At 36.2% G+C, this 15,228-nt stretch overlaps 1 protein-coding gene across 3 annotated transcripts in view; it reads left to right on the top strand.

The window, feature by feature from the left end:
- Positions 1 to 195: 195 nt before the first annotated feature.
- The window catches only part of LOC149065206 (cell adhesion molecule Dscam1-like), a 147,018-nt gene continuing 131,985 nt past the window's right edge, over positions 196 to 15,228 (top strand). The window contains exons 1-4 of one of the 3 annotated variants that reach the window (XM_089254528.1): positions 196 to 396; positions 4,772 to 5,059; positions 5,162 to 5,281; positions 6,348 to 6,515. In XM_089254528.1, the coding sequence (XP_089110654.1) occupies positions 339 to 396; positions 4,772 to 5,059; positions 5,162 to 5,281; positions 6,348 to 6,515 (634 nt within the window). In that variant the 5' untranslated portion in view covers positions 196 to 338. Of the gene's footprint in view, positions 397 to 4,771; positions 5,060 to 5,161; positions 5,282 to 6,347; positions 6,516 to 7,065; positions 7,203 to 9,766; positions 10,055 to 10,150; positions 10,271 to 11,048; positions 11,223 to 11,618; positions 11,731 to 11,886; positions 12,172 to 15,228 lie in introns of those variants that run through there. The other 2 variants (XM_089254522.1, XM_089254524.1) reach the window with 2 other exon arrangements.

The raw sequence follows: 15,228 nt of genomic DNA, 5'->3' as shown, positions 1-15,228 counted from the left end.
ATGAAACTAATTTTACTCATGAACATTTGCTGTGTGAATGGATCACTAGAAAATTCTCTCTCAAATATTAGCAACACTATCGTATCACTTATTTAGTGCTGTCATCACAAAATTACTAGTTCGGATTTCGAACACTACGTGGCGCTACGATTCCACAGAAACGCAAGACCTAGTTCGGGATAGAAAAAAAAAACGAGGCGTCTTTCGGTTTAGTGTTGGGTGGCGTGCGTGACAATTTGCGTGTAATGCCATGTATATACACTATACAATTTTTGCAGATTTCATTTCCAGCATAAGCATTTCGTTATCGTATAACTCGTGCATCTAATAGGAAGACAATGCTGTACATCGGACTACTCATCGCATCTGTATGGACGATCGTCGACTCGGACACAGGTATGAATACCATTCTTCTCTCTTTAGTCTTAATTTATGTACAATTCTCTGAATTTAAGATACATGAGCAACCACAATATACAGTGTATTGTTCAAAGACGAATTCAAAATTCCATTTCATCAAAACACTGCTTTACATATTTTTACATACGCGGATGAACGGAATGTCGAATGAATTTATTTTTACATAAGACTTGAAGCGATTGAATACATTGATGTTTGTTGAATGCACTGTGATATTAATATAATTATATATTTGTTTGAATGTCCGTTTAGGCATTAATAGGATTAATTAATTATGATTCATTAGCAATATTTAGGGGAGACTGTTATATCCTGGCACATTATTTTTAAGATTTTGTTCTCGGTCAGTTTTTACCGTAAAATTTTATTAAATCCAATTTAGTATCTGTACGCTGTATAAAATATTACGTGAAATTTAAATTACCTTTCTATCTCACTGCAATCATTAAATATGCATTTTGGAAGAGGTAAAATGTTCCAATGTACAACAAGGGGGTCTTATATCTTGAAACAGGGTAAAATTACAAAGACAAAAAGTACAAATTCATACTAATAGTGAGTATTTTTTAATACAAATCATATATTGCAATAAAAAAAATACCAAAATAATCACACAAAACGTTGTTATTAATATATATACACAAAACAAAGTAACAATACAGGAGGTAGGAACATATTTACGAAATGTGTATTCTACATGATACTTGTAAAAAGGAAAATTAAATCTTTTTAAATCTTTGGTTCTGTCAGTTCGTTTGATGCTAGGTGATCCTTGATGTCAACATTTGCCATATTCTCTATTTTTGCTATAGTCTCTATTTGCACTCTGACCAACAATAGAGTATTTTCTCACTTCTCATCCTAAGGAAATTTACTTACTAAAATTTTTGTTCGACGCATCCCACACTGTAAACTTTTGTTTTTTTCCCAAAAAAAGGAAATTCTTCGGGTTTTGGCAGTAACATATACATTTACGTATAAAGTATTGACCTGTACGAAGAGGTCACAAAATATGAATAGGAGCGGTTTTTCGTATTAAAATGATGTTTTGATGGTATGATCGAGGTAGGAAGTGAGCATTAATATATCTCCGGCTTATCCGGCTTTTTTGTTATTCGGACCACCCTTCCTATAAGGATTATTTATTATTTTATTTATTGATTATTTAAAAAAATAATAATAACCGTACGTGGATATAGAAGAGAAGAAATGGGGTAGCTGAAGTTATTTTGTAGGAGAAAGGTAGAGAACTTAAAATATAAAATATGAAATGCATGTGAAAGTAAAAGAAGAGTTATAAATTAGTGTAAGTTGAGTATTCCGAGGTAAACTAGGAAAAATCTCATATTATGCTGTTTACAAAGTACACGATGTTAAAAATTTGTTAATGTCCATGTTTAATGTCCCAACATTTGTTAAAAATTTTAATAACTTCATTTACAGTGATTGGTATGACTGAACACTTTGTATGGTTGACCAAGGGATTATACGGATAAAGATCGTGACATGATCTAAATATAGTTCACTAAATTTGCAATGTTGTGAAGGGAAACAACAAAGACAAGCGAATAATTTTTTTGACTAAAACGTGCTTTACGTGCAAAATCGTTGTCAAGATCATCAGCTTGAAGGCAATACTAGTTAAATTATTTCAAGTGTTTCAAGGTTTACTATGGACAAGGTATAAGAGATTCCCTGCATATGTTGTTTATTCATACAAATATTTCCAAATGATTCTCGTAAAAATGTTTTTATGCTGTTTATTCACATAATGGAAATACGATAATATGAATGAGGTACTTGATGGGTAATATATCTGCGTTAAACTTTAATTAGCTTTCCTGAATTCTGTGGGGATTTCCAAACGAATACCAGTTATTGGTAAAAATACCTTGGAATTTTCAGGAAGAAGGCAAAAATATTTCAAGGTCTGTGTCAATGAGAAATTCCGTGGTTTTTTTTTTTATCTCCCGGAGTATTAACATTTTAGACACATGAAAAGTTGCTGCTGCACCTCGTCCATATTCCTTTGCGGAACATCTAACGAATTGGTACATGTTGGAATGTGTGTTATGTGCAGTGAAACTGCGTGACGTTTGTTTCTGTGTAGTGCTTCATCTGCCATCAAATTTTCTAACTATGAGTGAAGTGTAATGATTGAATAATGGTATTGTTGTGTAGGCCTGTTGCTCTCTGTGGCGAGGGACACATGGAAAAAACTGCAGCGTCATGGCCAATCGAGTTAAGCTTTCACTTAACTTTCCTGAAAGACTTAAATTTGACAGTTTTTTTTACTAAAAAGAAACGCCGAATTGAAATAAGTCCGATGGGACAGTGAATTGCGAAAAATGTAGCTTCTGTGAATTTAAAACCGAAATTAATTCAGCGAAATGATATCGATTTCAAGGAGAGAAAACATCGGATAAGAAAAAGAAAATGCTCTTTTCTTTCAAATGATTTTCTTGCGCATTGTACAGTAGAATCCGGACTATCCAGCCTAATAGGAAGGGCGAGCCGAATAACAGAAAAGCCGGATAGGCCGGAGTTCTATTGATGCTCACTTCCTACCCCTCATCACACCATCAAGAACACCATTTTAATACGAAAAGCCACTCCTTTTTCATATTTTGTGATCCCTTGGTACAGGTCAGTACTACTGTATATACATAAATTTATGTTACTGATAAAGCCCGAAGTTGACCACTTTGCGAACTGGTCGACCCAGCTGACCCGGCCAATATCCGAAAAATCGGGCTTTCGTCGTTCCCTTTAATTTGATGAAATTGTAATATTTTATACCGCCCCTCAACAGATCCTTTTTTCACGAGAGCGAAAGGGAAATGTTTCCGGGAAAAAATGACGAAAATGCTGCGAAATTTTAATTTTATGCAATATTTTATATCGCCCCTAAAGAGATTTGTTGGAAGAAGATATTTCATACTTTGCCTGGATGGTGTTTAAGCATTCTATAGAATGCCTAGGCAAAGTATAGAATAAAACCGGTATTTCATACTTTGCCTGAAACGACCAGGCATTGTATAGAATGCCTGAATTCATACTTTGCCTGAAACGACCAGGCATTGTATAGAATGCCTGAATTTCATACTTTTCCGGTAACATATATATCTCTAAAAATCGATCCCTATGTTTCGGGGTCATCGCCACGTTAGCGTTTTATGTGTGATAACTATAACCATTTATAGTTAGCCATAGCTAAGCATAATTATTATGGTTAACTATGACAACTCTAATATGAAAAGAATCTAAATATTGATATCTTAGTGATACATATATAGCGATCGACTTATAGGGCTGGGCAAAGCCCAGCGGAAGCACGAAATCCGGAAAATGGCAGGATCAACTGGGCTGGCAAGTTTGCGAAGTAACCACTTCGGGCTTTGGCGGTAACATAATAACATGACATAATGTAAATGTTTGTTATGTGTACTGTAAGTTTTAAAAATTTATCACAAAAATTTATTACAAAATTTATTACAAAATTTATTACAAAATTTATTACAAAATTTATTACAAAATTTATTACAAAATTATTTACGAAAATTATGTAAGTAGTTCATATTTATGTCATTTTTCACCTGTAAATAGTCATTATCTTATGTAAAAATGTAAACTGACGCATTCCTCTGTTTATATTGCCAGATTGGCAACAAACTTAGCGAAGTTTGACGAAGTCATGGTGCCAAGGTACTAGTTACTGGATAGTACGGAGGCCAGATAGTCGACATTCTATTATACGTATATAGCAGACGTAAACAAATATGAAATCCAAAACAACAGGCACATTGCACGACAAGATGGTCGAGAAAAAAAATTGAGAAACGGGGAAAGAAACATGGAGAAATAAATACCCATAAAAATATGTATGTAATAGAGCCTAAATGTAGTAATAAAAAGTTGGTCGAAATAACTCGAAGAAATACACTAAAAGCCACACTAAAATGAGCGAAATTATGATGAATGCATTTAAAGGCGACCTAAAGTTACTAACGCAATGGTTAAGAATTCAAAATTTGGAAAAAAATGAAAAAGGCCGAAATATATGGCCGAAAAGAAATTCACAAAAAAACACACACCACCCCTCTCTCTCCCAAAATAAATTAGGCCATTGTCAAAGCATATAATTGCACAGAATGTAAGCACCATCCGCGGGATTCCGCGGATGGTTCCATAAATAACTAACTGTATGAGTATTCATCGGGTTCAGTTATAATTTATACCAATGTAGCCGAACTATTAATTAGTGATGATAAGTAATAAATTTGTGTTCATTATATAACTTTACTTCATATGGATGCTATACAGATGGAAATGAAATTTCGATCGGTTTCAGGTGCGACGTCGTCCTTAAAAGTCCAACCGTTTTCGTTCCCGAGTCAGTCGGTCGTCGGTAAGAGAGGGATCGCATTGTGCACGACCGTCACGGGAGAAAAGATCGACTTCAAGTGGTTGAAAAACGGCAAACCGCTGACCAAGCAGAAGAACGTCAACCTCAGAACGTTTCCGGAACTTTCGAACCTGATCATCGATCCCCTCACCGAAGACGACAGTGGGAACTACACTTGCGTTGTGTCAGCCAGAGGACTCACCGACAGTCACACGGTGGTTTTGGATGTCCTGAGTAAGTATTTTACGACTGCTTCTCCATGCCAATTACGTTTCTGAATCTCATTCACCTCCCCAGTACCACATAACTATCAATTAAAATATGCGTTCGTTTGAGGTCCTCCATCTTGGAAAGTGAAGCCGAAGGACACGGACGTAATCAGCGGACAAGACATCACGTTGGGATGCCAAGGTAGCGGCAAACCTCAGCCTGTCGTGACCTGGTCAAAAGCCCAGGGTGAGTTCCTCTATCATTATATCTAACAAGGAAAGGGTCCCAAGGTGTCGTTCTCAAAAAATTATGAAAAATTCATCAGCGGAATACAATTATTAAAGACGCAAAAAGTTATCAAAAATGATCAATCACAGTTGGCTACCATCGTTCTTCTTGGCGAAATCTATAGAAAACTTTTCGTTTCACTTTCTTTCCTACAACTTCTCTGTACTAGAAACTGCTTATCTTTCTTCCCCCCTTTCTTTGTCTGTGCTTTGCGTGATCTAGTACCCTTTATACACGAAGGCCCCTTTATATGAAGGCGTCTTAACGTGATCATGTGTTGTTTGAATGACGTCACTCAAAGAGTCTAGGGTTGCTAGATTTTTCAATTCATTCTTGGCTTCACAAATTGGCGTTCAAAATATTAATGTTTGAATTTTTTTCTTGTGACCCGTAATAATTTAGCTGGATCTTTTTGTAGTTTTGTGCATATTTAAATGAATAGAATTGGTGGTAATTTTTCAAAACTTTTTGAAGACGTCACCTTGGGGCCCTGTCCTTGTAAGGGGTTTTGTCTGTAACCGTTTACCGTTCCAACGGTGTGAGAAGGCCTTATAAATGGTTAAGGGAACGTGCCCTACAGGAAGATGATATCGCTCCCCCTCATTTATACGAAGATTTCAACAGCTGGCTGATGCGAAGATGAATTCAGGAAAGAAAATTCAACTGCTCTTGCGGGGAATCAAACCCACGTCCTTTCACTTGCAGGGAGGAATTTTGTTTCCTGAATTCATCTTCGCATCGTCCAGCTGTTGAAACCTTCCTATGAATGGAGGAGAGTTAACATCATCTTCGGATAAGTTGACATCTGGTGGCAGTGTGAGCTTTAACCTGAGTTAGGTCTGACTGTCCAGATGTTGTCTGTACAGAATCTGACCGTCCTCTTTCTCAAATATCATTTCAAGGGTTTCTATAATACAGACATCGCGTCCCTCTTAATACAAATATCATTTAAAGAGTTTCTTAGAACTCAGATATCATTTAACGTGGGTCAACAAATTATGATTTTTTTCGATACCGTATTCAGGATCAACCTACGACTTCAAGAAACTTTCTGCAACTGACCGCATCAGCGCATCCCCGGATGGCCTCGTCTTCAGTGGAATCATCAAAGACGACGAAGGATTGTACAAGTGCAATGTATCCAATGATATCGGAGAGGATCTTTTCAAGACCATAGTACTAAGAGTGATAGGTATTCGCATCTTCTAACTAATTTGGGCATCACCCGAAACAAATTAGGCTTCCACGGCCATCATCGAATGAAAAAATCATGGCTTTCTTGACAAGTCATGAATTTTTCATTGGAGCCACCTCTTAATTCTGATGGATTTACCAATACCCTTGACACTTGTATGTCTTAGTTTTACATATACAGTAGAATGAACTAAATTATATTCTTAATGTGATGAATAACACGTTTGTTTTAGATGTTCCTGATCGACTTGGGTTTCAGTGTTTCATGCTTTCATCAGTGTAAGATAATTTCTTTCATTGTTGAATGATCTGTTTTCATAAAACTACGTCCAGGTACTTAGAATTAATTTAACTTAATAAATAAATAAATTATGTTTTCAGCTATAAACGTTTTTAGTTGTTGTGACGGTCTATGGAGGGCGCTGGTGTCTCTTATTACCGTATGATATAAATATTTCCAACTAAAGACTCATTTTTTCAGCATCATCACTATCGCTACAACTCGCTTCTTCACCAAATAATCACAGTGAGGCTTGTCTAGTAAAAATTCGTCTGTACTAATCATCATACCTCATATGCAAAGAATCGCCATCACTAATTGTCACGTGACTAGAAATGATCTTCACCGGACCTAATAAAGCGATCACGGTTCTCGTGATCCTGAGCTTGATGGACACCATAGCTGGTAAGTCTTTTTCTCTACTCTTCCTTGCTCTGCCATTAATAAATCCCATCAATTAAACTATTATTTGATATCAACTTCATTGTAATATTATTTCTCCCATGGTTTTTTTTTTATCATTTGGTATTGAAAATATATTTACGCATACGATTCAATTCTTTTTGCATTAAAGCACTTTATGTACCGACGCATGTTGTTATCGATTAGTGATTCTTCGAGGATGTATTTGCGGGGTATTATAATATCCTAAATGGAGCGTTGATACAAAATAGACAAATTAGTCTGTAATTGTATTAACGCATATAATTTCTTTTGTTCTCAAGTTGAGGATATGCGAATTGCATGGCCTTCAACTAGAAAATGTAAGAGATCATGACTCCCTCCCCTAAAAAGATAAGGATCGGAATATTGCATAATTAGCGGCAGCTGTCACGTGAGTCGGGTCGAAAATAATATTTTTCTGCACTTAAGATACGACTATCTGAAAAGAGGTTTCGTTCTTCACCTCTATTACCTTGATACAGTGGTTCCCGAAGTGTTGGTCATGACCGTCTTGGAAGGCGGGTAACGTTGATGATTTAAGATGTCACGAGAGAATTTCCCACATAAAAACGCACCGATGAGAGCAAATATTTCAAATCTCTTCTTTGGAGAGAGGGGGTCCCACAGTGGGTGCCTTACCTTTTTTCCAATGGGTTTTGGAAAAATGTCTGATCTTCAAGGATTAATTGAGCTATTTAGCACATATACATCATATAATGAATTAAAATTCTGCAGAAAATTAAGTAAAAATAGGTTGAACATAAATCTTGTTCAATCAAGTATCTCAAATGTGCTTTTGCGCACTTTTATATGAGAAAACATGAAAATTAATAAACTAATATTTTTCCTCTGAATCCACAAAGACAAAATTTACTTACTGAAAATTCAACAATCACTCTTCGGATTTCCTAGTTTTTAAAATCGTAATTCTTCGTGTAATATTACTTATATGCTGTTATGATATTGCGTAGCATAAAGATAAGTTTTTTCCCCCTCCTTTTTTTATTTATACGTTGCTGCGAAAATTTCTTGCCAAATGATATACCTGAGTTCATACTTTTGTGACCAGAGGCGTAGTAAGCAGGAGAGAACCTGGGGGGGGGGGTCTCGTGCCTTACCCACAAGACGATAAAAAATTGAAAACATTTCCAAATATTGCAGTAAAAAAATTAAAATATCGAAAGAAAATACTTTTATACTGTATGTTGTCTTTTATCCATTTCTGTTAATTTAAAATGATTTTTGAAGGTTAGCAGCTCGAAATTTCTCTGGGAGAGATTCCTCATGCTCCGCAAACCCAATGTATGAGTGTGTCCCTCTAAAATTCGATCTTGCGTACGTCAATGCTCGGGAGCAGGGTATTGTAATTTGGTATAGGTCTTTTCATGGTACATCTTGGGTAGCGCAAATTCTACACCAGTCATTATACCGCTTGATCATTGTTTGGCGCATAACCTTGATGGTCCTTGGACTAATAGAAACCGAACTCCAATGTAATCCGAAGGTGCATGTGCATCCTCGAATGGCTGGTGCCACATATCGCAGCAAATTCGTCGGAAAAATATGATATTTGTTTTTGGTGAAATAAATAATACACCCGACCACAAAATCTATGATCAAAAGTGCTTGTACAAGTGTCTTATATAACCTCTTAAAATTTGTCCCATGAATTTAGAATCACACTGTATTACACGTGAGCAAGACATCAATGAAGTGGCACCCCTTCCGCCACCTATCTATTAAAATCAAAAACAATATAAATGCCAAGTACTGCTACACTTTACGAGTTTTACAAACATTGTTTAACCACGCGCAAATAATAACGTTAAAATTTCGAGGCAAACTTGATAATTTAACAAATATAGAACCCCTTATAGAATATTAACACCTATGATATGATATTGCTTTTTTCATACGGCACATTAATCAAAATTCGATCGCTAATTTTAATCGAAGAATTGCAATTCGATAGGTGGTGGAAGGGGTACTACTTCATTGATGCCTTTCTCACATGTAATACAGTGTGATTCTAAATTCATGGGATAAAGACGAAAGTGCCTAAGAAAGGTGCCATTTTTTTAATCGTGAATAAGTATACAAAATATAGACGCTTAAAGTCTGAGAATGCTTCCGTGCACACAGTTATTTTGCTGGGCAGAGAAGAATTCCCCATAGTGTATAAAGAAGCAAGTTATTTTGTAATTCCGCACAGATATCAAAATTCTGTGAGCAGAGAAACAGGTCTTCGGCAGGTGAAATAGAAAGCAATGTACCCGCTTTTTAGGGAAAAAAGTTAAAAGAGGCACATTTCATGTGAGAATAGAATTTTTCCTTTTTTACTCCGAGCATCTCATCATGGCCGTTTTTCTTGGCATCTTTGAGCTAGCCCCACGTCTGGTAATTTCGCTTGTAGAGTTCACACTTTGGCATAACATCCAGAAAAAAAGTATTTTCATAAAAAAATAAGAATGATGTTAATTGTTTATATGTTCGCTTTTTGTAATTCAGCTTTTGACAAATTTCAGGAGAAATGCCGATCTTGAAGATCCAACCGTTTCAGTTTCCCAGAGAGTCGGTAGTGGACAACCGTGTCAGCGTCACCTGTGCTCCTGGAACAGGTGGCAAAATGGATTTCAGGTGGCTGATGAACGGTAAGGACATTCGTAGAAAAAACAACATCGACGTGAGGACACAGCCTGACCTGTCCATTCTTGTCATCGACCCCTTGAGTGAAGATGACAGTGGCAACTATACTTGTGTCATCAGCAACAAGGGTGTGACCGGAAGTTTCACTGCGCATCTAGATGTCTCGGGTAAGATTAAAATAAGATCGTTATAATATTGCGATGTCATTTCGAGAGGTTGATTGTGTTAATGCATCTAGAAATCTACTCTTTATTTCGATAAAGTTCCACCCTCGTGGCAAGTGAAGCCCGATGACAGAGATGTTGTGGTTGGAGAGAGAGTGGTCATAGAATGCTCTGCACATGGACGACCGAACCCGACCATGACATGGCTCAAATCCAAAGGTGAAATTTATTTCAATGCCTCTCTCTCTCTGTTTTGTACAGATTTTATTTTAAATGAACTACGATGTCGATCACCATTGCAATGTCGATGTACATTGTGTGAACACTAGTGTCGAAGGCGTAAATGGCGGTATTTGGCGGTAAATGAAATATTCACCGAAATTCCAGTAAGATGAATTACCAAATTGATGTTTGTTTATAATGACTGCGTCCCATTTTGTGTGTGTGAATAGGATTTTCTTACTTGTAAATCTACTATGAGGTTTGGGCTTTTCTTGGCGTGATTTTGGCTTAATTTTAAGTGATGCCACTTTTTTTTTCAGCAAATTGTTGGGATAATTTTTGACTATTTCCAGTAATTGGCAATGAATGGGATGTTTATAGTGACCATACGTCCCATTTTGAATGGGATTCTGATTCCGCTGATGTGGTTTTGGATCTTCTCTAGGAGTTATTTTGGCTTAGATATAGTTATGACAGGTTTTTTTTTAGCAAATTTCTGTCGAAAAATTGACGACTATTTCCAATTACTGGCGATGGCTGACTCCGTGTCCCATTTTTGTCTCAGGCAAATTTAGTCGGTTCACACCATGTGTGCAGTAATCCGAAAAACATACTTAACCAATCACAATTCGCGTTGATTCGGCTGCCAAATCGTTATGTCTGTTCAGCCAAAATTGCTATAATTAATGAAAATGCTCGCGAGAAATAACCATTATCAGTTTTTCTCGTTTATTTTTGTGCGTATGTATAACGGCGTCCCGATATCTTGTTCCAGGAACGGGACCGGATTTTCAGATCCTAATTCCGAGTGAAAACCTTTCAACGTTTCCGAATGGCAGCCTCATTTTCCAGAGCGTATCGAAGTCCGACGAAGGCTCTTATCGGTGCAACGCATCCAATGGCGTAGGGGACCATCCGTTGTACAAGATAATCGTGCTCAGAGTCATAGGTATGCTTATGAACATCGAATATTGCAATTATTTTTATTGGAACGTTCCTTCTAGAGCGTATCCATTCATAAGAAACGTTTCAAGACAGCCTATAGGACGCTAAGAATTGAAGGCATGGTTGAGAATGTCGTTTGTGCAGCGTAATGAACGTTTGAAATTTTTTTTATAAATTATGATGTATGGTTTTGATTGATGTACGATTTTTCTCGTAAAATAATTTGTTTTTTCTATGCAAGAGGGCGCTGCGATGCAGTTTCATTCCCATCTCGTCCCCCGACACACAAAAGCTAAAAAGCATTATTATTACTATTTTCTTGGAATATACCACAACATCGCTAACACTGCTTGATACTTTACTTTTGATTTACGATTGTATCTGGTATCATTATTTTCGATTTATATTCGTGAGTATTTCGGTTAGTGATTGCGACATGGAAGAAAGAAGAAGCATGTGCTTCGCACATGGATACATCATGTTTTTGCTCACGATCATGGACGCTTTCGTAGGTGAGTGAATATTGTCTCGATGATATTACTAATTATATTGACTGAGAGCTAACATAACTTCATAGTGTTCTATAGCATGAGAGAATATTCTAAAAATTTATTTAGAACCGTTTTTGAATTGGACTAATTAATTATTCCATTATAATTGCAATTCAGCTGCTTCGGTGCACATCCAGCCGTTCAGTTTCCCACCGACACCCACGATCGGCAAAAGGACGGCGACACTTTGCTCCACGAAAGAGAGCGGGGAGAAGATGGACTTCAAATGGCTCAGAAACGGCCGGGAGGTGTCCAAAACGGGCCGGATAAATATCTTGAATCTAGCCGAGGTGTCGAACTTGATAATTGACCCCCTAACCGAAGAAGACACCGGTAATTACACCTGCGTCGTCACCAGTGGTGTCTTCACTGACAGCTACACGGTCGCACTGGATGTACTGAGTGAGTAATTATGCATAATATTATGGGAAAAACGTTTCAATGATTTTTTTAGTGGGAAATCCCCGATCAATAGTTAGTGTGTAAATGAGTTACAATATTATGCACATTATAAATTTTTTTTCTAATCTTTTTTTGGCATTTTTTTTCAAGTCACCTTTTTGGCCTATCGTGATTCTAATATTTGTGTTTATGATGTCAAGAACGCGAACATTTATCATGTCAAGGGTGCGTGAAACATTTCTAGGTGATTTCTAGACCGTGGATATAATTTTCGAAGGTGTCCTAGAAAGTAGATACAATGCCAAGGGTTCAAGGGTTGCCTGCTACTGAAATATCATTTCAAGAGTCCCCTAGAACATAAATATCTTTTTGAAGGGTTTTCTGGAACATGGATGTCATTTCAAGAGTTTCCTGGAACACAGATATCGTTTCTTACAACAAAAATATCAGTTCTAACAACACAGATATTATTTCTTAGAAAACAAATATCTTTTGAAAGGTTTTTTTAGCAAATAGATATCATTTCCAGAGTTGCTTAAAACGAAGATATTGTTTCTTAGAATCCAACTACATGTTTTTAAGGGTTTCATAGGACACAGGTACAATTCTTAGAATAGAGAACAAATATAATTTTAAGGGCCTCTTATACAGAACACAGTTTTCATTTAAAAGACTTCCTAGAACACAACTATATTTTGAAGGGTTTTTTCCTAGAACATAGATATCGTTTCTTACAATACAAATATCATTTCATGGATTTCTCAGACACAGATACTGCTTTCTAGAACACAGATAATTTTCTTAAAACACTTTCCAAGTACATAAATATTGTATTTCAGAGCACAGCTATGATTTCAAGGATTTCCCAGAACCCGGATATTGTTTTTTAGAACACAATGCTAACTGTATTAATTGAAATTATTTCAAGGATTTCCTAGAACACAGCTCTCTATCATTTCTAAGGTAACTTATATATATAAACGTAGGTATTTTTTTTAAAACACAGCTTCTTAGAACATGGATTTTTTTTACATCATAGATATCATTTTAAGGGTTTTCTAGAACACACAGATATCGATTGTGTCCTAATACCAATGATATTTGAATTGTTTCTCAGAACACGGATAATGTTTCTCAGAACAGATATTTTGTTTCTTAAAACACAGTTTCTCAGATCACAGCAATCATTTCAATGAGTTTTCTGGAATGCAGATGTCGTTTCTTAGAATTCAAATATTATTTCAAGTGTTTCTTAGAACTCAGCTGTCATTTTAAGGATTTCTTGGAACACGAACATAGCTATCATTTTAAAGACTTCTAAAAAAAACGATCATTTCAGAGGTTTCTTTAGAACACCGATAATGTTTCTTAAAGCGCAGCTATCATTTCGAGGATTTCCTAAAACATAGATATCATGCAAAGGGTTGCCCATTTTTAAAATATCTCTTAAAGGGTCTCTAGAACACAAATATCTCTTAAAGGGTCTCTAGAACACAAATATCTCTTAAAGGGTCTCTAGAACACAAATATCTCTTAAAGGGTCTCTAGAACACAAATATCTCTTAAAGGGTCTCTAGAACACAAATATCTCTTAAAGGGTCTCTAGAACACAAATATCCTTTGAAAAGGGTCTGTAGAAAACAAATACCCTTTCAAAAGAGTCCCTAGAACACAAATACCCTTTCAAGGGTTCCTAGAGCACAAATATCCTTTCAAGGGTCCCGAGAACAGAAATACCCTTTCAAGGGTTCCTAGAAAACAAATACGCTTTCAAGGGTTTTCTTGAACACAGTTTTTATTTCTTAGAGCATAGCTATCATTTTGAGTGACTTCTAGTATGGAGACATGGTTTTTTAGAATATAAAATTCCAGGATTTCTTTGAACACAACTACTATGTAGAAGATATTTTAGAACACAGATGCGGTGCTTTAGAGAACAGCCATCATTTCAAGAGTTTCTCAGAACATGGTCACTTTTCAAGAGGAATAGCTGTAACATTTGTGTTGGAGAAACATTCATTTATTTTGAGGTTCTGTGGAGCATCAGGGATTCTGCATAAACCAGAAATGTTGAAAGTCTTTACTCTAGAGAGACAATGGATATTTTCTGCTCCCTGAGAATAATATTTCAGTACACTAAAACAGAGCTTTTCTTAATCTGTGGTCCACAGATCACCTCTAATCCACGTCGATCGAATCTGCAGCAGGCTTGATAATCGATCCAATTCTAGGTAGATTTACTAGAACTGATGAATGTGGGGGGGGGGAATGAAGGGCTGCAACAAATCACAATATAAACTGTATTTCAAGAAACACCCCCTCCCCCTCCCCATTTTAGATGACTTTGTAGACAGGGCTGGACAAATATCAAAATATTCACATGCCCAAGAACCTTTAAAAATAGGTGAGATGAATATTTATAGCCATGATTATCATTAATAGTTTTTAAGTTATGCAAAACACGGTTTTAGTAAGTAATGTAAATTCAAATGAATGTTGTTAAAAAAAAACCCCTGAAAGTGTAAAAAAACGCCGGAACAACCAAAAATTCTGGAATCTCTCGTCAAACGGAACACAAGAGGTTTGGCGAATTGTTTCAGACATTTTACAAGTCTTTCGGTTCAGGAAGATTGAGAAAAGCTGCTCTAGAACATGGATATTTCTGTAAGGGTTCTCATATCCTCTAAGTGTTAGCGTTTCTCAACTTTTCTGAATCCAAAGACCAGTAAAATGTCTGAAACAGTTTCTACGGACCGCTTGCGCCCCGTATTACGGGACACGCCTATATAATTTTGGGTATTCCACTTTTTTTTTTAAAATACATTTGTCCCATTTTTTCAACGATGCTTTTATTTGAAATTTTTAACATTTACTAAAATCGTGAATACGTAGCGTTATCGTAATACAGTATATAAATTATATTATGATAATTATATGGCAAGAAACATAGATGTTCACATTTTTGTCAGTTCGAACGTTTTTTCCGCAGCTTTTAGGCAATTTTAACAAAAATTGGCGATTGTGCCTACTTCCAGAAACCTTTTTAATAACAATTGG

This window comes from Pholcus phalangioides, unplaced genomic scaffold (assembly GCF_987345545.1).
Source record: "Pholcus phalangioides strain wild (caught in Gottingen) unplaced genomic scaffold, Ppha-v1.0 ptg000041l_1, whole genome shotgun sequence".
Taxonomy (NCBI): Eukaryota; Metazoa; Arthropoda; class Arachnida; order Araneae; family Pholcidae; genus Pholcus; species Pholcus phalangioides.
The sequence above is the reverse complement of the archived record's forward strand: the minus strand, read 5'-3'. Positions and strand labels throughout refer to the sequence as shown.